This window comes from Ciconia boyciana, chromosome 11 (genome assembly GCF_034638445.1).
Source record: "Ciconia boyciana chromosome 11, ASM3463844v1, whole genome shotgun sequence".
Lineage (NCBI taxonomy): Eukaryota > Metazoa > Chordata > Aves > Ciconiiformes > Ciconiidae > Ciconia > Ciconia boyciana.
In genome coordinates this window covers 7,546,893-7,567,746 of record NC_132944.1, presented here as the reverse complement: position 1 = coordinate 7,567,746, position 20,854 = coordinate 7,546,893, and the positions used below count along the sequence as shown (strand labels likewise).

At 65.9% G+C, this 20,854-nt stretch overlaps 2 protein-coding genes across 3 annotated transcripts; both read left to right on the top strand.

The window, feature by feature from the left end:
* Nucleotides 1–98: 98 nt before the first annotated feature.
* ACY1 (aminoacylase 1) lies at nucleotides 99–6,047 on the top strand. 2 transcript variants are annotated; one of them, XM_072875589.1, is made up of 15 exons: nucleotides 99–166; nucleotides 1,314–1,451; nucleotides 2,102–2,166; nucleotides 2,707–2,811; nucleotides 2,927–3,021; nucleotides 3,216–3,292; nucleotides 3,558–3,647; nucleotides 3,893–3,949; nucleotides 4,058–4,131; nucleotides 4,235–4,284; nucleotides 4,480–4,624; nucleotides 4,708–4,776; nucleotides 4,871–4,950; nucleotides 5,219–5,279; nucleotides 5,420–6,047. In XM_072875589.1, the coding sequence occupies exons 2-15, from the start codon at nucleotides 1,343–1,345 to the stop codon at nucleotides 5,582–5,584; spliced, it is 1,242 nt and encodes a 413-aa protein (XP_072731690.1). In that variant the 5' UTR covers nucleotides 99–166; nucleotides 1,314–1,342; the 3' UTR covers nucleotides 5,585–6,047. The 2 variants fall into 2 exon arrangements, with proteins under 2 accessions (XP_072731690.1, XP_072731691.1); XM_072875590.1 differs by lacking the exons at nucleotides 99–166; nucleotides 2,102–2,166 and having other exon boundaries at nucleotides 1,315–1,451.
* An 8,663-nt stretch (nucleotides 6,048–14,710) lies between these two features.
* On the top strand, nucleotides 14,711–20,523 carry SEMA3G (semaphorin 3G). Its single transcript, XM_072876286.1, has 13 exons — nucleotides 14,711–14,816; nucleotides 15,506–15,596; nucleotides 15,706–15,822; nucleotides 16,075–16,217; nucleotides 16,297–16,411; nucleotides 16,517–16,586; nucleotides 16,786–16,930; nucleotides 17,213–17,444; nucleotides 17,564–17,655; nucleotides 17,923–17,964; nucleotides 18,148–18,373; nucleotides 18,670–18,809; nucleotides 18,908–20,523. Exons 2-13 carry the CDS (start codon nucleotides 15,533–15,535, stop codon nucleotides 19,370–19,372), a joined length of 1,851 nt encoding a protein of 616 aa, XP_072732387.1. The 5' UTR covers nucleotides 14,711–14,816; nucleotides 15,506–15,532; the 3' UTR covers nucleotides 19,373–20,523.
* Nucleotides 20,524–20,854: the final 331 nt, after the last annotated feature.

Sequence of the window (20,854 nt, the reverse complement as noted above, 5' to 3'; positions counted from 1 at the left end):
GCAGGAGGGTGCCCGGCCCGCCCCGTGCCCGTCCTGTGCCCCCCGCTCCTCCCCTGCCCGCCCCCTGCCCGCTGCCGGCGGCGGGGCGGGGCGGGGCGGGCCCGAGCGGGCGGAGCGGGGCCCGGCCGGGCCGGTCTGGGCAGGCGCCGGCGGCGGCAGCGCGGAGGTAGGGCCGGGGCGGGCGGGTCCGGGGAGCGGCGGGGGGGCCGGCAGCGCCCGGGGGGCTGCCCCGGTGCCTTCGCCCCCCCCCCCCCCCCAGGCCTGCGCCCCTCGCCACGGTACCCTGCACCCCCTCGCACCCCTAACCACGTTACCCTTGCACCCCCGTACCCCTGCGCCCCCGACCGCGGTCCCCTGCACCCCTCTGCCCTCCTGCTCGTGCTACCCCTGCACCCCAATAATATGACCGCTGCACCCCAACGCGTGCAGCCCCTGCACCCCTAACTACAGTACCCTGCACCCCTGACCACGGCGTCCTGCTCCCCCTTCCTCCCCCTGCACCCCTAACCACGGTAACCCCTGCACCTTCCCTGCACCCCTGCCCACGGTACCCCGCACTCCCCACAACCCTAACCATGGTGCACCTGCACCCCAACTGCAGTGCCCCGGCACCCCAGTCATGGTACCCCTATACCCCACCTGTGCCCCTTTGCACCCCTAGCCACAGTACCCCTGCATCCTTAACTATGGTCCCCCCACACCCCTCTCATAGCCCCTCTGCACCCCCTACTCCCATACCCCCCAGTGTTCCCCTTCACCCCTCCTGCTGCACGCCCATGTGCCCCTAAGCATCCCGCATCGTCCTGCTTCCCCTGGCTGGCCCCCCTTTCCTTACCTGCACCCCCTTACACCAGCATCCTGCCTTCCCTGCCTGCACTCCCCACATCCCCTGGACCCCCAACCACTGGCTAACCCTGACCACCGTGTGCCCCTGCCCATACACCCTTCTTCCCCCATAACCCCCTTCCCCACCTTTTGCCCCCTTTCCTCCCTGCTAGCCCCCTACACCCCAGCTAGCCCAACCCCACGGCTCACCTCTCGCCCCACACCTGGGCATCACAGCTTGCCCTGGCACCGCATTTGGGGCAGGAACATGCGCTTCGGGGGGGATGATGAAAGGATGGCGTGGGGGGCACACCCCATCCTACCCCTGTACCCAAGGCGGGGGGACTTCTCCTGTGGTGGCAGCGTCCCAGGACTCTCACCGGGGAGACCTTTGCCCCGTCCTGCTTTGGTTTCTGTGACGACCGAGCTTGCCAGCGGACTTTGGAGGGGCCGGTGGGTGATTAACCATCTCCCCGCTCTTCCCCCAGAGCTTTGTAGCCCCAGTCCCCAGCCTGACATGGCACCTGGGAAGCCTGGGAAGAGCACAGGGGCCTCGGAGGACCCCTCGGTTACGCTTTTCCGGGAGTACCTGAGGATTGACACCGTCCACCCCAAACCTGACTATGGTGAGGATGAGGGGGACGGGGCGGGGAGCTGTGCGGGGATCTGGCAACGTGGCTCCTTCTCCTCTACCTTGCAGCTCTGGTCTTTGGACCCGGGTGCCTGAGTCCTCGGTCAGGGCTGTTTTGATCGTGGTGTTAAGGAGCGGACACCTTTGTGCCTTATCTCTGCCGGTGCCTTTGGTTGGGGCAGGGACATCTCGAGTGCACCCAGAGTTGCCGTTTGCTTCCTCCAGCCCCGTGCCCCAGGGCCCCCCCTTTCCACGCTGCCCTGGCTCTGGGACGGATGCTCGTGATGATAACCTTATTTAGATCTCCTTCCGTTCACATTTCCATCCCCCCACTGAAGTACAGCGAGATTTTTTTATTGGTGAGGAGCTCCCAAAACTGCTACAGAGGACTGTCCCCCCTGAACTCGCTCCCTTCAATTTTTATTTTTTCATGTTCCCCTAATCCTTGCCCCAAACGGACGGTGACGAGCTGCTCCTGTCCCCACTCCCGGCCACCTCTTGTGCTCAGGACCTCCATCACCCGCCCTCTCTGGTCACCTCTTTCCTTGGCCTGGGAGCCCCGGAGAGCCTTGGGGTCCCCGGGGAGTTGCAGTGAGAGGGGAGGGAGGTCCCAGCGTAACTCTGGGCATGCCCGCTCCTCCCCAGATGCAGCCGTCCGGTTTCTGGAGCGCGTCGGCACCGACCTGGGCTTGGCCTGCCAGAAAGTGGAGGTGAGCGAGGCGAGGAGCAGCCCCCAGTCCGTCCGTCCATCCATCCATCCATCCATCTGCACCTGGGTCCTTAGTGACCGGGCTGTTCCCCTGCCGCCGCCCCGGAACTGGGAAGGAATGAATCCCCTCTGCCTGTAATCCCAGCTGACCTGAGCTCTTCCTTAAGCCTGTATTCGGGCTGGTCCCTGCTGACCTTTGCGGCCACCCGTGCTATGATTAGCTGGGGACCTGGCAGGGTCACGTTGGCTGAGATGTCCCTCCTGCTGGGCACCAGCTGTCCCAGGGGACTCCGGGGTTTGTCTCCCCTCCTCCGTCTGAATTGCAGCCAGGTCTTGTGCCTGTGGCCGGGCCCTGCCTGGCTCTGGGGGGTGCAGGCATGCCTGCTCCTGCTGCCTGCCCTCTCCCAGTGGAGAAAGGGGTGACCTGCCAGGTGGCATCAAGAAACTTTTCCCAGACTGATGCTTTTTGGCTCCGGCTTGCTGGTCCCAGCCCTTCTGTCCCCAGCCTGGACCCCGGTGACATCCTGCCCTCGCCCCACAGGTGTGCCAGGGCTGCGTGGTGCTGATCCTGACCTGGCAGGGCACGAACCCCCGCTTGCGCTCCATCCTCCTCAACTCCCACACCGACGTCGTGCCCGTCTTTGAGGTGCTGGGACAGGGCGAGGGAAGGGATGGGCATGGTGGGGAGGACTGGGATGGCAGGCGAACGGGAGCTCGTGCCCACCGTGCCCCTCTGCCGTCACGGCCGCTCTTCCCCACAGGAGCATTGGACCTACCCACCCTTCGAGGCTGTTAAGGACTCACAAGGCAACATCTACGCCCGGGGTGCCCAGGACATGAAGTGTGTCTCCATCCAGTGAGTGGGGGGCTCTGCACCTGCCAGGGGGAGCGGGCACGGCGTGAGGATGCCTCTGAGTGATGCAGGACAGGATGCCACCATCCCCAGGGTCCCTGGGGCTGTGGGTGCCACCGCTTGACCCCCCTTGGGGTGGCTCAGGGCACACCAGCCTCTCTTCTCTGTGATGCCCAGGCACTGCCTTCTCCCCGCAGGTACCTCGAGGCCATCCGGAGGCTGAAGGCGGAGGGAAAGTGTTTTGCCCGCACCATCCACCTTACCTTTGTTCCTGGTGAGTCCCCAGGGTGTCCCCTCTCGGGGGGACAGGGGGGGCTGGCAGCTGGGTGATGCTCTGGAGTGCCCCGCGGTGTGGCAGCCGGGCACCCCTGCCAGCCTCTCTGGATTTTGAGCTCCCCTAGATTGGGGCTGGAGGGGTTTCCAGGTCCGAGGACATTGGGTGCGCTGGTGGAACCCAGGCTGGCGTGGAAGGAGGACTGGAGGGCGGTGGGCCGGGGGATGCCCCAGTTCCTTCCTCCACGCCAGGCTCTCCCCCGCAGACGAGGAGATGGGCGGACACAAAGGCATGGAGATGTTCGTGCAGCGCCCCGAGTTCAGAGCACTGAACGTGGGCTTCGCCCTGGACGAGGGTGAGCGGTGGCAGGGCTGGCACGGGGACGTGTCTCCTCTTGGCATGCACCCCTCTGCCTGTTGGCATCACCCCCCGCGCACCGGCACCCGGCATGGCTTCTGGGGACTCCCTCAGGGGCTCCTTTCCCCGGCCAGTGACCCACACGGTGCCAGCCTGGAGGGGAAATGTTGCCAGGGCAGAACAGAGGGGGGCAAATCACAGCACCCCCGTGTCCCGCTGACCCCTCGTCTGTGCCCACCACAGGCCTGGCCAGCCCGTCCGACACCTTCAGCGTCTTTTACGGCGAGAAGAGCCCGTGGTGTGAGTAACTGCGTGCCCACCGCCCCGTCCCTGGCTCTGCCGGGTGCTGGGCGTTGGTGCCACCCCGGGCTTTCTGCTCAACGCCTCCCTCTCCCCCCACTGCTGCAGGGATAAAGGTGAAGTGCGTGGGCAGCCCCGGGCACGGGTCCCGCTTCATCAGCAATACGGCGGCTGAGAAGTTGGTAAGAGAGGGGGTACACCCTGCACACCCCCCCTGCCTGCCCTGGGGCTGCCAGGTGCCCCCCCGCAGGGCTGGTCCTCACCCCCCTGCCCTTCCCTCCCCAGCACAAAGTCATTGACTCCTTCCTGGCCTTCAGGGAGAGCGAGAAGCAGAGGTAGGAGATGGGCAGCAGGATGGTGGTGGCTTCAGTTTGGTCCGTGGAGGGGGTCCTTGGGATCCCAAGCCAGGCTCTGATCCGGCGCTGTCGCCCCGTGCCTCAGTTTCCCCATTTGGGGGTGGCGGCGGGGTGGGGGAGCGCTTCCCCTCCTCCCCGGGTGGCGGAGGGTGACTCTCCCTTGCGTCCCCCGAGGCTCAAGTCCGACTCAAGCCTGACCCTAGGGGACGTCACCTCGCTCAACCTGACCATGCTGGAGGGGGGCGTCTCCTTCAACGTGGTGCCCTCCGAGATGGCAGCCGGCTTCGATGTCCGCATCCCACCCACTGTGGACCTGAAGGTGGGCGTCACGCTGGCCCCATCCGGGAGGGGAGGGGGTTGCGGGGTACCCCGCTCATACCCCTCCTCTGGTCTCTGCCTCAGGCCTTTGAAGAGCAGGTGGCTGCGTGGTGCCGGGGTGCCGGGGACGGCGTCACCTATGAGTTTCACCAGGTGAGGGGTCTCGGCCACCTGGGTGCGTCGTGCCTGTCCCTCCCCTGCCACGTGCCCACCCCTCTGCCCCTCACCTGCCCTCTCCCTCCATCAGAAATACATGGACCAACACGTCACCTCCACCGAGGAGTCGGACCCGTGGTGGAAAGCCTTCAGTGGGGTCTGCAGGGACATGTGAGTAGTGTCCCCAGGAAGGGCAGGACCCTGGCAGGGTTATCCTCTGGTGGGAGGTGGGGGGTCCCCAGGGCTCTCTGGGGTCATGGCAGGGGTTGGGAGGAGATGCTTCAGGGCATCTCCCTGTGCCCCCCCAAAAGGGGTGGGATTGAGTGTCCTGCAGGGCTCAGGGACCTTCCTGGTGTGATCTCTTTGCCCACGGGGTGGCAGGGGGACAGGGGACCCGGCTGCCCCTGTGCCCATGCTGACGCAGGGTCTTCCTTGTTAGGAAGCTGCAGCTCAAGCTTGAGATCTTCCCGGCTGCCACCGACAGCCGCTACATCCGAGCGGTGAGTGCGATGCCAGCCCGCCCGTGGATCCCCCACCCGGGGTGAGACCTGCAGCCCCAAGCAGGAGCCATGCCCCGGCAGAGGGGACACGCGGTGCCCATCCCAGCCCCGGCCTCACCCCGTACCTTCCGCATCCCCAGGCAGGACACCCCGCTATTGGCTTCTCGCCCATGAACCGCACCCCGGTGCTGCTCCACGACCACAACGAGTTCCTGAACGAGCAAGTCTTCCTGCAGGGCATCGACATCTACAGCCGCCTCCTGCCTGCCCTGGCGTCGGTGCCCCCGCTGCCTGCTGAGGGCTGAGCACGCTGGCCAGGGGCAGGGCGGGGGGTGCTGAGCAGTGGGACGCAAGGCTTTAAAAATGGGGCAGGAGGTGAGCACAGCAAATGCCTGCCAGCGTGCCGGGGACCCAGCTGGCGTCATGCCGTGTTGGCTGGGCTCAGGGCTGGCCCCACGGTGACGCCTGTGCCGCGAGTCCTGGCTGTGCCCTCAAAATCTGGGTCCCAGCCACCCGCCGGGGATTGTGTCGCCCTTGCCCAGGTGCCACCAAGAGCCCCATGGCTGGGTGCCTCCTGCCTTTCCCGGTGTTGGCAATGCCTCCCCCTGTCCCCGTGCCACCTCCGGCTGTGCTGGCTGTGGGGTAGGGGGCTGGCCGGTGCCCCGCTCTGCCTGCCCGCGCCTCGTCCTGCCTCCCTGCCTGCTTGCCAGGGGAGCTGGGGCCAGTGCCCCCCATCCTCCCCGTGCAAGTCAATAAATCTCCTTGGTAAGCACGGCCAGGAGTGGGGGGGGTCTGTCCGTCTGTCCGTGGCAGTGCCTGTGGGGTCTTGGGGACCCTAGGCACCACAGATTTCTTCGGTGCGGTGGGGTCTGCTGGAGCACTCCCCGCTCCCCTGGGTTTGTCCCAGGATCCTGCCTGGGCAGGCTGTGGGGCTGCTCCTTGGGAGCCTCCGCTCCAGATCAGCCTCGGGGTGCCGGGGGGAGCAGGAGCGGCCAGCGGCACTGGGGTTCATCCTGCTCCCTCCCTCCCATCAGCTCCTGCCGCAGTGCCGCTCCCCCAAACCCTCGGGTCCGAGCAGGCAGCGCGCGGGTCTGGGCAGGCAGCCTCCACTTATCTGCCAGAGCTGCCCGCGGGCTGCGTCTCCTCCTTGCTCTTACCCCACTCCCTGCTACTCCGCAGCACCCAGGGGTGCTGGATCTGTCCCAGAGCCACGCTGTGCTGCCCGCCCCTACGGTCTTCCCTCGGGAAACTAGGGCCAGGGGCCAACTGGGGCCTCGCTGAGCCGAACTGAGGGGGTTCTGTCCCAGTCGAGGGGGTCGTGGAGCTGCTCCATTACAAAAGGTTGGGGGTGACCTGGAACCCCCCCATCCTCCTGCCCTCCTTTTCAACTGAAGCTGCTGCAGCCCTCGGGGGGCTGCGGGAGGGCTGGGGCTACCGAGGCTGCCCCGTGCTGGGCTGGGAGAAGGGATGAGGCCGGTGGCCATGGAGCGCTGCAGGAGAAGCCACCAGCTCCTCGGCTGCTTCTCCTCCGTCCAGTGCTGGGGAGAAATCCAAGGCTTTTGGGAGGGGGCGACACCTCCCCCCGTGCCCAGGGAAGCCTGTGTGGGTTCTCTGATTCTCATACGGCCACATCCCCTGACCCTGCAGCCCTGGGGGAGGATGGCACGGGGGTGGTGTGGGTGCCGTGGGGTCCTGCTTGCTGTCCGGGGTCCCCGCTCGGGGTGCAGGTGAGCAGGCACCTTTGCAGGCAGACAGCGGTGCATCCCTGCTGCCGTCCCCTGCCCTGTGGGTGCACCAGGGCTGGGCGCAGCACCCCGTGCCCCCCTCGATCCTGCTCAGCCCCCCTCCCCACCTGGCCTGGCGTCCCCAGCTTGCCTGGCCGCTGAGATGGGACCTGAGAGCCGGGTGCTTGGTAGTGCTTGGAGATCACCCCACGCTGAGCGTCCTTCTCGGGGGACAGGGCTGTGTGCCCTCTCCCACCCCTCCAGGAGGGCAAGGCTGGGGGACCCCAGCTTCCCCTCCCTTGCTCCCCCCCCCGGGGATGAGCCAGAGGGGCTGGCTGGGCTCAGGGGCTGTGGGAGCGCTGGGGTTGCTTCTTTTGGGGGGGGGGGCTTGCAGCAAAGCCTAAACCGCTGGTGGCAGGCGACGATTTGGGGGTGTGCGGAGCTCTCGGGGGCCCCCCGGGGGCTGGGGCCGTCCCGCCTCGCACGACACCCCCCGCGCATCCCCGCCGCCCCGGGGGATGGGGGGGGGGCGGGGCCGGGCGGGGGCGGGCCGGGGCGGGCCGGGGGCGGTCGGATGGCGGCTCCATAAAAGCTCGGTGCCACCGGCAGCCCCGGCAGCGGCGGCGGGATGCGGGCGGCCGTGTCGGTGTCGGTGTCGGTGTCGGTGTGGGTGTGCTGGCTGGGGGCTGCGCTGCTGGCGGCGGGGCGCAGCCTGCCCCGGCTCCGCCTGCCCTACCGCGGTGAGCCGGGCCGGGGGCACCTGCTGCGGGGGCGTGGGGTGCCTGCCCACGCGGGGGTGGGTGTGCTCAGCTCCCCCCCACGGGGGCCGGGTGGGGGCTTGGGGAGGCTTTGCGCTGCGCCCGAAGGGCGGGTCGGTGGGTTTTGGGTTTTTTTTTGGGGGGGCACCTTGCGCTGGAGGCTCGGTTTGGGCTGAGGTTTCGGTGGGTGGCTGCTCGTCCCGTTCCCCACGCGGGACGTGGAGGGCCCCCGAGGAGGAGGAGGAGGAAGAGGGGGAGCCGGGTGACGGGGCGGGGGGATGCGCCGCCGGGCTCCGCGCCAGCCCCGCCGCTTCCCGTGAGGGATCGTCTCCCACCTGGAGTGGGGGGAAACTGAGGCACGGCGCTGTTCTGGCACCGGCAAGCCCTGGCATGTGGGCTGGGTGGGTGCTGCGGTGCGTGGGTGCTCCCCTGGCGTGGGCATGCCCGTGGGTGCTCAGCATCCCGCCCGCTGCTGGGTGGGAGCCAGGCGGCCCCCGGCTGCCCGGCAGGTCCCCTGGGTGCTGCTCAGCCCGGGCACCCTTCGAGCCCCGCCGCAGTAGGGTGCGGGTGCTGGGGTGCCGGGGGGGCCCTCGGGGTGCTGCGCTGGGAGAGCTTGGTTTTAGTTAAAACTCTCCCCGTGATCCTGCTCGGGCTTGCTGCATCCCCCGCTCTGCCAGCTTAATCCACGGGCCGCTTCCAGCCCAACTTGGCAGAGGAGCCCAGAGCGCCCCAATCTCCTCCTTCTTGCCTAAAAGCAATGAACCTGCTCTAAAAAAATTAAATTGCATAATGCAGATCTTCCCCCTTCCCAAAGAGGGGAAAGGCCTGGGGCAGCCCAGCTCTCGGAGAGCCCCGGGAGCTGCGGAGCACGTCCCTGTGCTGGGGGAAAGCTGCCGTCTGCCCTTGTGCTGCCCGGGCTGGGGGTCCCCCGGCCCCGGGGCACAGGCTGGCTGCGTCCCTGTCTCTGTCCTGGGGCAGAGCGGGCGGCCCCAGGGGCTCCCTCCCTGTTGAAAGGGGGAAACTGAGGCACGCAGTGGCCCCGCTTGCCTTGGGCGGCAGCAGGCGCTTGGGATGGCTCCCGGCTCTGCCCTGTGGTGGGATTGGTGTCCTCAGGTTGGGCTTGGCAGCAGGGCTAGGAGGTTTGGGGTCCTGGCAGAGCTTGGTTGTGGGGCTCAGGTCTGGCTCGGCATCTGATCCGCTCCAGCCCGAAGTCCGGCCGTGCCGCGCCGTTCCCCACGTGCAAGGGGCTCCCCGGGGCCAGGAGGGCTCCTCGGCCTCCCACAGGGAGCGAGCAACCTTTGAAGCTTTTTTTCCTTCTTAAGTTGATTATTCTGTTCCTCTTCCAAATTGGAAACAGAAACTGAAATTTCCCATGAAACAAATTTTGCCACCGCCTTCTCCCTGGGGGGAAGAAAAAGAAAATGAAAATTTCAATTAAAACCATTAGAAGCCTCTGAAATGAAAACTGAGGCGAACTGAAGCTGCTTGTGCTTCGCTCGTTGGCTTGGGCTGTGCGTGGCTGGTGGCTCTGGCTGTGGGATGACGTTTGGGGGGGCCATAGCGGAAGGCGTCGTGCTGTGGGTGCAGGGGTGGCCGCGTCCCCAGCTCTCCCTCTCACTTCAAGCTGTTCTTTTCCTTCCACTTTGACTTCCAGTAGTGGCTTGTGTAAGAAGGGAAAGAGCATTTTGCTGCTGCATGCACCAGGAGCGTTACAGCACAGCCCGGTGCCCTCCGAGCTCTCCGCTGTCTCCCCCAAGGGACCCCCGTTCTGCTGCAGCAGTGCTTGCGGGGTGGCTTCTCTGGGACCCCCACCCTGGGGGTAAAGGGGTGCTGGGGATGGATGGGGCATGGCAGGGTGCTGCTCCCTGGGGAGATGAAGCCAAGGAAGGGGAAGGCGCCCCAGGCTGGTGTAACCCGAGGTGCAGGAGGAATTTGTCAGGGCTGGGGGAGAGGGGGAAGCCTCGTCTGAAACAATGAAAGGAGCCCAATGACTTTGCCAATGTTATTCTGAGCTGGGAAAATGTTATTGCAGGGCAAGAATAGAAGGAGACGACAGCGTTTTCCTGGGCTGGGCCCGGCAATATGGGAGGACCCGAGATGCTGGGAGGGCCCGAGGAGGAGGGTTCCCCCCGGGGAGATGAGGCTGGAGGGGCCCCCGGTGTCTGGTGCCAGCTGTGCTTGCAGGCACAGGGGTCTTCCTGGTGAGGACAGAGCCGCGGGGGCTGTGTCCCTCCATGCCACCAACATCACCAGTTAGGGCACTGGGACTGCCCTTGAGCAACTTGGCAGGGATGGGAGCTGCGTGTGATGGGGCGGAGGTGGCTGTCCCCGCCCGGGGATGGACCCTGCCTCCCTTGCAGGTCCCAGAAGAGGCATTTCCCACCAGGATGCGGGCATTGTGCCGCTGGCCATCTCCTCGCTGGAGCTGACAAATGTCCCCTCAGCAAGAGCAGGGCTTGGTACCCTGGTGTCCTGGGCTGCTGGCAGCTAGGCTTGTCCCAGCACCACCTCCTCTCCCATGGGGACATGCATGGGGGATGCTCGGGCTGGGGGTTTCCCTGGGGTCAGCAGTGGTGGCTGGCAGCCTTCCCTGGTGGAGGGCGTCTGGGGACATGGCTGCGCTTATCAATGGCGCTTTGTCTTCCTCCTCCTCTGCCCGGCAGTTGCAGTGGCCTGGCCCAGGGTCGGGGCGGTTGCTGTGACGGGGTTTCAGAGCCTGGTGAGGCTGAGCTGCTCCCTCTTGCCCTCTCCCTCTGCGGCAGCTGCGTAGGCGCCACCGTGCCTGGGTTTTTGGCTTGCTGACCCTGAACGTAATTTCCCACTGGGAGCCAGTCATGCCACTGTCCCTGCAGCGGCGTCACCACGAGGGTCCCCTTGGCATCCTGCGGGATTCGGGCTTGGACGTGCTTTGGGAGCCTTGACCATCAGACCCTGTTGTTTCAGGCTCTCGGGGGTGCCAGGAGGTGATGTCTATCCCAGGGATGCAGCGTCCCTGTGCCGGTGCCATTCCCCAAGTGCCATCCCTGTGCCGTGGCGGGGAGGAAGCCTCCCTGACAGTGAGGTCTGATGGCGGTGGCAGCAGGCTTTGTGTGCCGGTTTCCCCATGGCACTGGCTGGGTGCCTGCTATTGTGTCCCTGGCTGGCACCCGGGGGGCACAGGACCCACCATCTGCCCACTCCGTGACCGCTCTCACCTGCGGCTGACGGCAGGCACGGGCTTCGCCAGGCTCTCGCGCACCCCGACTTGCTGCGGCACGGCTGCAGTAGGACCCCGGGGTGGTTCAACCGGAGCTTGCTGGGGGCAAACTTGCTCGGGACTCTGCTGCCCGCTGGCTCCACGGCTTTGCCCTCGGCCTGGGAGGGAGAGCAGCACCCTGGGCAGGGTGAGGCCGGGATGCCTGCGCCTCTGGGAAGGGACGGACATGGGTGCTGCTGCCCACAGCGGCTGGGAGCAGCTCTTCTGCTGGCCCTGGGACAGCTCCGCAACACTCAGAAGCAGCAGCTCGGAGGGACCTTCCCACCTCTGTGTCCATTGCAGCCCTCTGGTCGCCCCCTGAAAATGCCAGGACCCCTTGGTGCCACCACCAGGGTGGGGGTCCAAGCATCCTTTCACATTTCCCAAGCAGGTGTGAAGGGCGTCTGGAGGCCGGGAGCCTGCATGGCAGCCCTCTCCGTTTTTCCTTGCCGCCCTGACGCCCCTTTGCTGCAGCATCCTCTGACGGCTGGGCCCCAGGTGGGGGGGTCCCGGGGGTGTGAGAGGGCACTTAGCTGTGGGACGCTATCCATCGCTTTTCCCTCCTGTCCTCGCATTGGGTGACAGCTTGCGGCTGCGGGGCTGCGCTGTCCCGCTGGGGTGGGCTGTGGGCTGGCGTCTGGGGGACCCCAGTGTGCGCAGCAAATGGAGGGTTGTGGCAGGGGCCGCTGGGGAGCAGGACGTCCCCCAGGCTCAAGGCGAGCGCTTGTGCCTGTGGCCAGGCGGGGACATCTGGGGCGAACGGTGCTTAGGACGCCCTGTGGGTCTTTGGGGCTGCGATGGCTCCTTCTGACGCTTCCCTCCCTCCCTGGCAGAGCTTTTGGGCACCAACCGCTCTGTCCTCTTCTTTGGCCACCGAGGCTTCCTGGGCTTCCGCTCCCTCTACCTGGATGAGTACCGTGATCGGCTCTTCATCGGGGGGAAAGATGTGCTCTACTCCCTGCTCCTGGACGGGGCCAGCGCAGATGCCAAGGAGGTGAGCCGGGTCCTGCTGAGGTCCCTGGGGTCCCCATCCCCACCCTGTCCCCCCATGCACCCCTCACCCCTCTGAGCAGATGGTGTCTAGCTGAGCCAGGTGAAGCCACCCTGAAGCAAGACCTGCCCTGGGGATGTCCCCATCCCCGGCACCCTGAAATGCATCTGAAAACTTGTGCTGCCTGGTGAGGGAGGGCTGGCCATGGTGGCTGCAGGCCAATTAACCAGCAATTAGTCACGTCTGGCAGCCGGCGGCACAGCCCACGCCGTGATTCCTGGGTGCTGAGTAGGGTCTTGGACCCCACTCTCCTAAGAAGCTGCCACTGGGAGAGCGAGTGCTCCCCCTCCCCATCCGGGCATCCCCTTCACGGATCAAATATACAGCTGAATGCCTGCAGAGACAAGGAGCTAAAAGCATCCATCGTCGCAATGAGCTGTGCCAGGGCTCAGCTGGCAAAGCCCCCAGACCTCTCCTAGCTCCTCAGTGGGAGAGGTGATGGACCAGAGCAACGACGCTGAGCAGTGGTTCCCCTTCTCCTTCACCCTCTCCACTTTGACTTCTTGTTTTTCAAACGTGGCTCTGGGCCGTTTCTAGCTGAAGAAAGCGGAGAAGGAAATGAAGTGCCCCTCGGCGTGCTGGGTCACCACGATGGGGTCAAGGGCTTGTGTACCCAAGCTGCCCTTGGTCCGAGAGCCGCCGAAGGCTGCGGGGGGCTTGGGTTCCATCGCTCCCTGCTGTCCCCCAGCACCCTTTCCCCACGCCACCCGCAAGTCCACCCCCTTCCAGGCCAGCTCCGGCCATCCCCAGCGTGACCACCCAGATCCAGCCTGGCTGCAGGCTGTGACTGCCAGGGTGCATCTCCCCAGGAGGAAGGGTCCTGCCCTGGGTCGCAGGGTGCGAGCCCTGGGCTGGGTGGGCTCTGGGGAGCTGTTGGTCCCTCTCTCGGTCCCTCTCTCCATCACCGTGCCACCGGCAGCCTGGGGACATGTATTTGCAAGGCTGGGTCCCTGCTGTCCCCCCTCCCTGCTCCAACAGGTCCTTTGTGTTTCAGATCTACTGGCCGCCCCTCCCTGGGCAGACGGAGGAATGTTTTCGGAAGGGGAAGGACCCAGGGGTGAGTCTCGCCCCATGCATGCTCTGCCCTGAGCTAGGGGGGGTCCCCTTGTGCCCCGGTGCCAGCTGGCTCCCCCTGCACCGGGGCTGTGCCGTGTCATCCTGCCAGGGATGGCCCCGTGGGGCTTGCAGGCCAGTTAATGCTGGGGCAGAGCAAGGGACCATCCCAGTGCACAAGGGAAACTGAGGCAGGGAGTTGGCGACCAAGCCCTGGCCATGTGAGACGCTTGCGCCAGGCTCTGGAAATCTTGTCTCTGGGGCTCTGCTCAGCCCCACGGCCGCAGAGCGGTGGCCAGCGTGCCCCAAATGCGACTGCACTGAGTGGGCAGCAACAGCCGGGCTCAGAGACCCGAGCTCAGAGGAACCAAAAGCTCCGTGCTGTGCTCCAGACCCCAGCGACGTGGTCTGGCCATTGTGGCTGCCTCTGATGGTGGGAAACGTGTAGCTCGCTCAGGTTTGGTGACCTCGCTCCCCAAACCTTACCCCTCTTTGCACCCCCCCTGCCCTGATATGAAACAGGACTATGGCGGGGAGAAAGTCCCCGAGGCTCCCCTGGCCCAGACTAATTACTCCCCAGAGTCCCTGTCCCGCTCTGCGTGTTTATTTTACAAGCTCTCACCGACAGATCCAAGCCGGGGCAGGCTCGATTTTTTATTTTTCTTGAACATATATTCTTTTTTAACTTGCTATTTTAGAGGCTCTTTGCAAAGGGAAAATAAACAGCGGGGAGGCTGGGAACCCCCGGGGCAGCTCGGTGGCGGTGTTCCCAGCAGACGAGGGGCCTCGCGTCCTGCCGGGGGGGACGATGGGGGACAGGCAGGGCTGGCACTGGCCGGGGGGGAGCTGCCAAGCTGATGGTGGGGATGCCCAAGTGGGAGAAGGATGGGAGCCCTTTTCCAGTGGGAACTGCCAGGAGACACTGCGTGGGGTGAGAGGAGGCAGGTTTCCGGCCCCAGTGGTGCCATTGCTACTGGTCCCCGGTAGAAGGGGACAATCCCAGACAGTAGCCATCGGGGCTGTCCTGGAGGCCCATGGGTATCCGTCTCCGTCTCCCACGTTTCCTCCTTTTGTTTCATTCCTGGCACAAGCAGGAACATGACAGGGAAGGACGTCCCTGCATCTGGTCGTGCCCTGGGTGCTGGAAAGAGGAGGGTCCCCAGGGGCTTGGGGCTGGGTGCGGGAGCTGCTGCCGGGAGCTTGCTGGGTGGGTGACCTTGCTCCCCCAGCCAGCGTGGGCTGTGTGATGGGCTGAGCACATGGGTGCCCGTGGGCAGGAGATGGCCAGGTGCTGGCTGGATCACGCATGGTTCCCCTGGGGATGCTCTCAGCGGCAGGAAGACCAGTAAAAAGCCCTGTCCTTTTGCAGTGGGCTGGGGTGCACCCAGATCAGGTCCATGCAAGCCCTGCCGGTGGGTGCAAGCTGCCACCTCACACCCCTGGCACCGGGGTGAAGGCAGAGAGCCTGGGTGCAGCCCAGGGAGCCAGGGCTGGGGCTCGCCCGTCGTCGTGGGGCCCCAGGCAGAGGCAGGGAGCTGAGGGTGGGTGAAGCACCGAGCCCCCCCCAAGCCTTCCCCTCCCCCGCTGTCCCCCCAGACCGACTGTGCCAACTACGTCCGCGTGCTGCACCCCTACAACCGGACGCACTTGCTGGTCTGCGGGACAGGCGCCTTCCACCCCGTCTGCGCCTTTGTCTACGTGGGGCACCGCGGCGAGGTAGGGCAGCACCACAGTGGGGTGCCCATCCTGAGCATCCCCAGTGGGACACCCCTGGGAGGTAGATCCCCATCTCCCACCTCCTTCCTGGGGGGCTTCGGGACTGCGTGGGGATGCTGGATGTAGTGTTTGCCCCATGCTGAATACTGGGGGGGGGTTGGAACCACCTCCCTGTTGCCCCTTTGCCCATGCACTACCCCCTCCCCAGCTCCCCCACCTTTCTGGCCTGGCGTCGCCTTTCCAGCCGTGTCCCTGGGGGCTGGTGTCCTGCCAGGGGCTGCGGGGTGGGTGGCATTTCCTCCTCTCCCAGCCCGCCGCTCATAAATCAGGTTGGCCGGGGTGGAAAGGCAGGGCCCTCTGTTCCCTCCTTGCAGCCTGGCGCCGTGCAGGCAGCGGGAGCCCTGCCCGCACCACGATGCCTCCAGCCGGGCTGACGGGCGAGCGGTGGGGGCTGGCGGGTCCCTCCGGTTGCTGTGCATCTTCATAGCATCAGACTTGCCCCAAAAAGCCATGGATCCTGCTTCCAGACGGTCCCTTTGGGAGCGCTGGGGCTGCAGATGCCTGCAGCGAGGCACCTGCGAGCCGGGCAGGGACCAGCACCAGCCCCTGCATGCTCAGGCACGGCCCCGCTGCCCGGGGCACGGCTGGGGGCTCACCTGCCTGCTCCCTGCCTGCTCCCCCTCGCCCAGCACACCTTCAGCCTGGACCCTGCCAGCATGGAGACCGGCCGGGGCAGGTGCCCCCACGAGCCCAGCCGCGCTTTCACCAGCGCTGTCATCGGTGGGTTCTCTTCCTCGGGAACTGAGAGTCCTTGGGGTGCCGGGACCAGGGACGGTCCCCGTGCCAGCTGGGGCTGGCTCTCAGCCCTGCGGCGGGGTGTTTTTGCCAGGCGGGGAGCTGTACGCCGGCCTCACCGCAGATTTCTTGGGCCGCGATCCTGGCATCTTCCGCAGCATGGGGACCCGCTCCGCCTTGCGCACCGAGGTGGACCAGCGCTTGCTCAATGGTAACGGCTCCCCTCTGCCCCTCCGTCGCCCCCAGCTGGGCTAATGCCAGGGACCACGAGCCTTGCGGTGGCCGGGGCATCTGCTGGCCATGGTGCGGCATCCCCCATGCCAGGTACAAGCAGGGAAAGGCACCGGGCCAGCAGGGTCTGCGGGTCGTCCTGGCCGGCATCCAGCCCCAGCATGATGTGGGGGTCCGGAGGTGGTGGCCGTGCCCTCTTGCCCCACCTGACATGGCTGGCTTTTGCTCGTAGACCCCAAATTTGTGGCAGCCCACTTGATCCCGGACAACGATGACCGGGACAACAACAAAGCCTATTTCTTCTTCACGGAGAAGGTGGTGGAGGCAGACAGCAAGGAGCACACCATCGTCAGCCGGGTGGCGCGGGTCTGCGTGGTAAGATGGTGGTGGGGACTGTGGGGGACAGGGATGCGCTAAGTCACAGCAGTGGCCCTGATGCTCCCTGTCCCTGCAGAACGATGCTGGTGGCCAGAGGGTGCTGGTCAACAAGTGGAGTACCTTCAACAAAGCCCGGCTGGTGTGCTCCGTCCCCGGCCCTGGTGGCATCGACACCCACTTCGATGAGCTGGGTAAGAGGTGCATGGAGCTGGGGACCTCACCAGGGCCGGTCCCTTAGTTGGTGGCTTTGGGAAGCCCCTGGGCTTCCAGGAGAAACCCCATGGTTTCATCCCCAGAGGATGTCTTCTTGCTGAGGACGAAGGATGGGAAGAGCCCAGAGATCTACGCCCTCTTCAGCACCATCAGGTGGGTGGTCCAGCTCCAGCCTCTGGGGACATCCAGCTGCAGCCACCCATGACCTGCCCCGTCAATGTCACCATGTGGCTGCTGGCTGCTCCCCAGCTCTTCCCTGGTCCATGTGGAGATGTCGGTGCTCCCATGCCCCCCACCGATGCCGCCGGCACCAACCATGGCCCTGCTCACCTCATTCACGGTCCCCTTTCAGCCATGTCTTCAAGGGCTCCGCCGTCTGTGTGTACCGCATGGCCGACATCTGGGAGGTCTTCAACGGGCCCTTCGCCCACCGGGAAAGCCCCCACCACCAGTGGGGTGCCTACGAGGGCAGGGTGCCTTACCCACGGCCAGGCGTGGTGAGTGACTCCCTGGAGCTCCGTGTCCCTTCCACTCCTCCGATTGCTCTTCTGGGGGGTGGAGTGGGGCCAATCCCCCATCTTCTCGCCTGCTGGGATGGGGTCCCTATGGGATCCACCCTGGGACAGCTGGGGACCAAGGTCTGGCAAAGGGGTGGAGAAGATGGATCCCAAATTGGCAGGTGGGGAGGGACCCAAACCAGCTCTGTGGGGCGATGGAGGGGGAAGGAGGGATGGGTGCTGGGGTGGCCGGGCTGAGCTGGTCCCCTCTTGTCCCTGCAGTGTCCCAGCAAGACCACCAACCAGCCCCGGCGGCAGTACAGCTCCACCAAGGACTTCCCCGACGAGGTGCTGCACTTTGCCCGCGCTCACCCCCTCATGTACAAGCCCGTGTACCCTCGGCACCGCCGGCCCCTCCTAGTGAAGACCGACCTGTCCCACCGCCTGCGCCAGCTCGTGGTGGACCGGGTGGAGGCCGAGGATGGGCAGCACGACGTCCTTTTCCTCGGGACGGGTGAGCGGCAGGAGCGGCATGCAGGAAGGAGCCCCGGCGCTGGGGCTACCGGTGGGCATGCCGCTGGGGTGTGTGATGGCAGGGTGCTCACGCCTCCATCCTCCTCCTCCTCTCCGCAGACGCCGGCTCGGTGCTGAAGGTGGTGGTCCTGCAGAAGACAAGCTTGGCCATGGCTGAGGAAGTCGTCCTGGAAGAGCTGCAGGTTTTTAAGGTGCCATTTGCTGCCCTGCTTGCAAGGGAGGGGGGCACCGGGGTGGGCTCAGGGTGGGGACACATGTGGGGACAGAGGCTCAGTGCGGTCACTGCGCTGTTGGGCACTGGAAGGTCTCAGGGCTGCAGGGCAGAGGGCGGCTGGGGGTGTTTTCACCCTCCCCAAAAACATTCCCGGTGCTCCCCCAAAGCCCTGGTAGCTCTGAACGAGCCGGGCTCTCCGTGGCGAGGCTTTTGTCAGCCTCACATCCACTCTCCTCCCCTGCAGGCACCTGTGCCCATCACCCAGATGGAGATCTCCGTCAAGCGCGTGAGTACGGACGCGGCTCGGCCACAGGGCTGGGGACAGGGCAGGTGACCAGGAGGGACTGAGCTGTTGTCACCAGCCTCTCAAAGCCTGCATGGTGCTTGCCCCAGGGGGGTCCCGGCTGGGGACCCTGGGCACCGTGCCTGCAGGGGCTGACAGCATCACCATCTCGGTGCCGTTCCCCAGCAAACACTCTACGTGGGCTCCAGCCTGGGGGTGGCCCAGGTACGGCTGCACCGGTGTGAGACCTATGGCACGGCTTGTGCCGAATGCTGCCTGGCCAGGGATCCCTACTGCGCCTGGGACGGCACTGCCTGCACCCGCTACCAGCCCTCTGGCAAGCGCCGCTATCGCCGCCAGGACGTCCGCCACGGCAACCCTGTGCACCAGTGCCTGGACCAGAACCTGACCGGTGAGAGGCCAGGGGGGCCACGGGGCTGACGGGCTCGTCCAGGTGCCCCGAGGTGTCCCAGCATCCACAGCCCTCGGCATGCAGAGGGGCTTGTGGCCATCTCAGGTGGGCTGGGGCACCCTCGTCTCCCCGTCCCGTAGACCAAGGGGTGCCCCAAGAGAAGGTGGGGCTGGAGTCTGTCCCCAGGGAGAGGGGGAGAAGGGGACTGAAGCCACAGGTGGCCCAGGGGGGCTGACACTCGGCCTGTGGAAGCCTGGCTCTGCCCTCCCCTTAACCCTCGCCTGTCTTCACCCCAGTGGATGATTTTGAGAGCGTTGAGGAGAAGGTGCTTTATGGGGCGGAGGACAACAGCACCTTCCTGGAGTGCGTGCCCCGGTCCCCGCAGGCTAGCGTGCAGTGGTTTGTCCAGAGGCCCCCCGACGAGCAGCGGGACGAGGTGAGGCTCCCCCTGCACCTGCCTCGCTCCCCTTGTGAGGACACGGGAGGGTTGTGGGGCCGGACCCGGACCCCCCGCAACCTCACGGTGGCCGACAGGTGAAGACGGACGAGCGGATCCTGCAGACGGAGCAAGGGCTGCTCTTCCGCAAGCTGCACCGCCACGACGCTGGCGTCTACTACTGCAAAACACTGGAGCATGGCTTCACCCAGACGGTGGCCAAGACGGCCTTGGAGGTGATTGCCAGCGACCAGCTGGCACACACCTTCCCCCGGGAGCGGGGGGATGAGCCCCCACGCCTGCCTTGCCCCGAGCCCCGGCTGGCGCCGCAGGCTCCCAAAACCTGGTTCAAGGACATCATGCACCTCATCAACTCCCAAAACCTGCGGCGGGTGGAGGAGTACTGCGCCCGCCTCTGGTGCGGCAGCCGCCCCCACCACCGCAAGAGCAAGCTGGCCCAGACCAAGCACGCCCTGGCCGGCGTGGACGTGGGCAAGAAGGGACGGATGGCCAAACCCCACAGCGAGAGGAACCGCGTGCCCCGGCAAGCAGCAGCCGCTTAGAGAGGGCAGGGTAATGGCCGTGGGGTGGCCGTGGGCGAGGACCAGCTCCCCGTGCTGCTGGTGGCTCCGGGGGCCTCCTGCCCTGGCAGGTGGCTTGCAGCGGCACCAGCTCCGTTCCCCCGGCCACAGTGGATGGGATGCCAGGGCCAGCTCCTGGGCAGGTCCCCGTCACCCTTGGTGGCTGCAGGGCCACCTCCGAAATGGGCAGTGTGGTGGGACGCATTGGTCCCCCCTTGCTCTTGCTGGGTGCTGCGGCAGATGCAGGGCTACAGTCACTGGGGCGGGCTGGGGCTCGGCACATGCGGTGCCACCGCTGTGCCATCACCCCGGGGAACTTGCTGGCTGGCTTTCTCCGCAAATAAAGGGGCCGAGCTCGGCACTGCGGGGAGCAGCCGGCGGCTCCAGGCTCTTTCCACGCCAGCACAGGGCCTGGGAAAGATGATGCCTGCTCTCACGGCAGGGAAAAGCTGAGCATCACCACAAAAAGCCGCCATGCCCAGGATGAGCCCTGTCGTCCGCTGCGCCTGTGGAGCTGGAGCCGTGCGGTGCGGAGAGACAGGGCTCCTTCTAACCTTCCCTGTGGCACCAGGACACGCTCAGCAGTGCCAGCCTGTGTCTGGGTGCAGCTCCCCGCTTCCCCTCCGTCCCCCCCCAGCCACAGACCGTTTTTGGGCTGGGCAGGGTTGGGGAGGAAAGCAAATGGCTGTGGGCAGGTTAGACCCGTTCCTGGGTAAACACGGGAGAGGCACTGATGCCACCACCATCGCTGTGCCCGGGCGGGAGCGGGGACATGCAGAAGAAGGTGGCCCTAGCACAGTTTGGTGGGGGCTGCACCCCACCCTGGGTGTGCTTCTGGTGGTTGGTGGCCCTGTGGGGCTGGGTGGGAGAAGGCTGGTTTGGGGGGGGCTAAACCAGCCCCCAGGGCCTCCCCCAGATGCAGGGGTTGGGGGTAGGTGCGTGGAGAGCACCCGCAGGCTGCCAGCACCGTCCCAGGCTGCCGGCAAGGTGCTCACTTGCTTTCCTCGCCCGATGAGCTCACTCGCCTGGTCAGCCTGGGGTGATAAGGATCTCCCCCTTCCTGAGGCAGGGTAGCCCCACACAATGGTGTGAACTGCGGCCCTGCCGGGATGGGCATTGTTCGGAGGCAGAGGAACGGGAAAGAAAAATAATAATAATAATAATTAAACGCCCTAAATAGCTCACGCAAAGCCAGGTCATGATATCATCGCTCCTCCCTGCGTGCGTGTGTTTGTGCTGCAGCAGCGGAGCACCACGGCTCGCCGCGGTGCCTTTGATGGGAGCAAAGTCCCCCGGCAGTGCTGCCCTGTCCCACGGTGCGCCCGTGGAGATGAGCTGTGGGTCCTGACCCTCTTCTCCAGCTCCCCGTCCCACCTCTCCTGCAAACTCCGGGTGCCTGCATGGGGTGTCTCCTGGGATGGGAGAGCTGTGGTGTGGCTGGCGGGCTAGGACATGTCCTGCAGG

Bases quoted from the DNA above. Each gene is read 5' to 3' on its own strand.
- SEMA3G (XM_072876286.1), top strand. From the start codon at position 15,533: ATGGAGACCGGCCGGGGCAGGTGCCCCCACGAGCCCAGCCGCGCTTTC. The intron at 15,597-15,705 runs GTGGGTTCTCTT...TGTTTTTGCCAG, and splicing joins TTTCACCAGCGCTGTCATCG to GCGGGGAGCTGTACGCCGGC. The intron at 16,218-16,296 runs GTAAGATGGTGG...CTGTCCCTGCAG, and splicing joins GGGTGGCGCGGGTCTGCGTG to AACGATGCTGGTGGCCAGAG.
- ACY1 (XM_072875589.1), top strand. From the start codon at position 1,343: ATGGCACCTGGGAAGCCTGGGAAGAGCACAGGGGCCTCGGAGGACCCC. The intron at 4,132-4,234 runs GTAAGAGAGGGG...TTCCCTCCCCAG, and splicing joins ATACGGCGGCTGAGAAGTTG to CACAAAGTCATTGACTCCTT. The intron at 5,280-5,419 runs GTGAGTGCGATG...CCGCATCCCCAG, and splicing joins ACAGCCGCTACATCCGAGCG to GCAGGACACCCCGCTATTGG.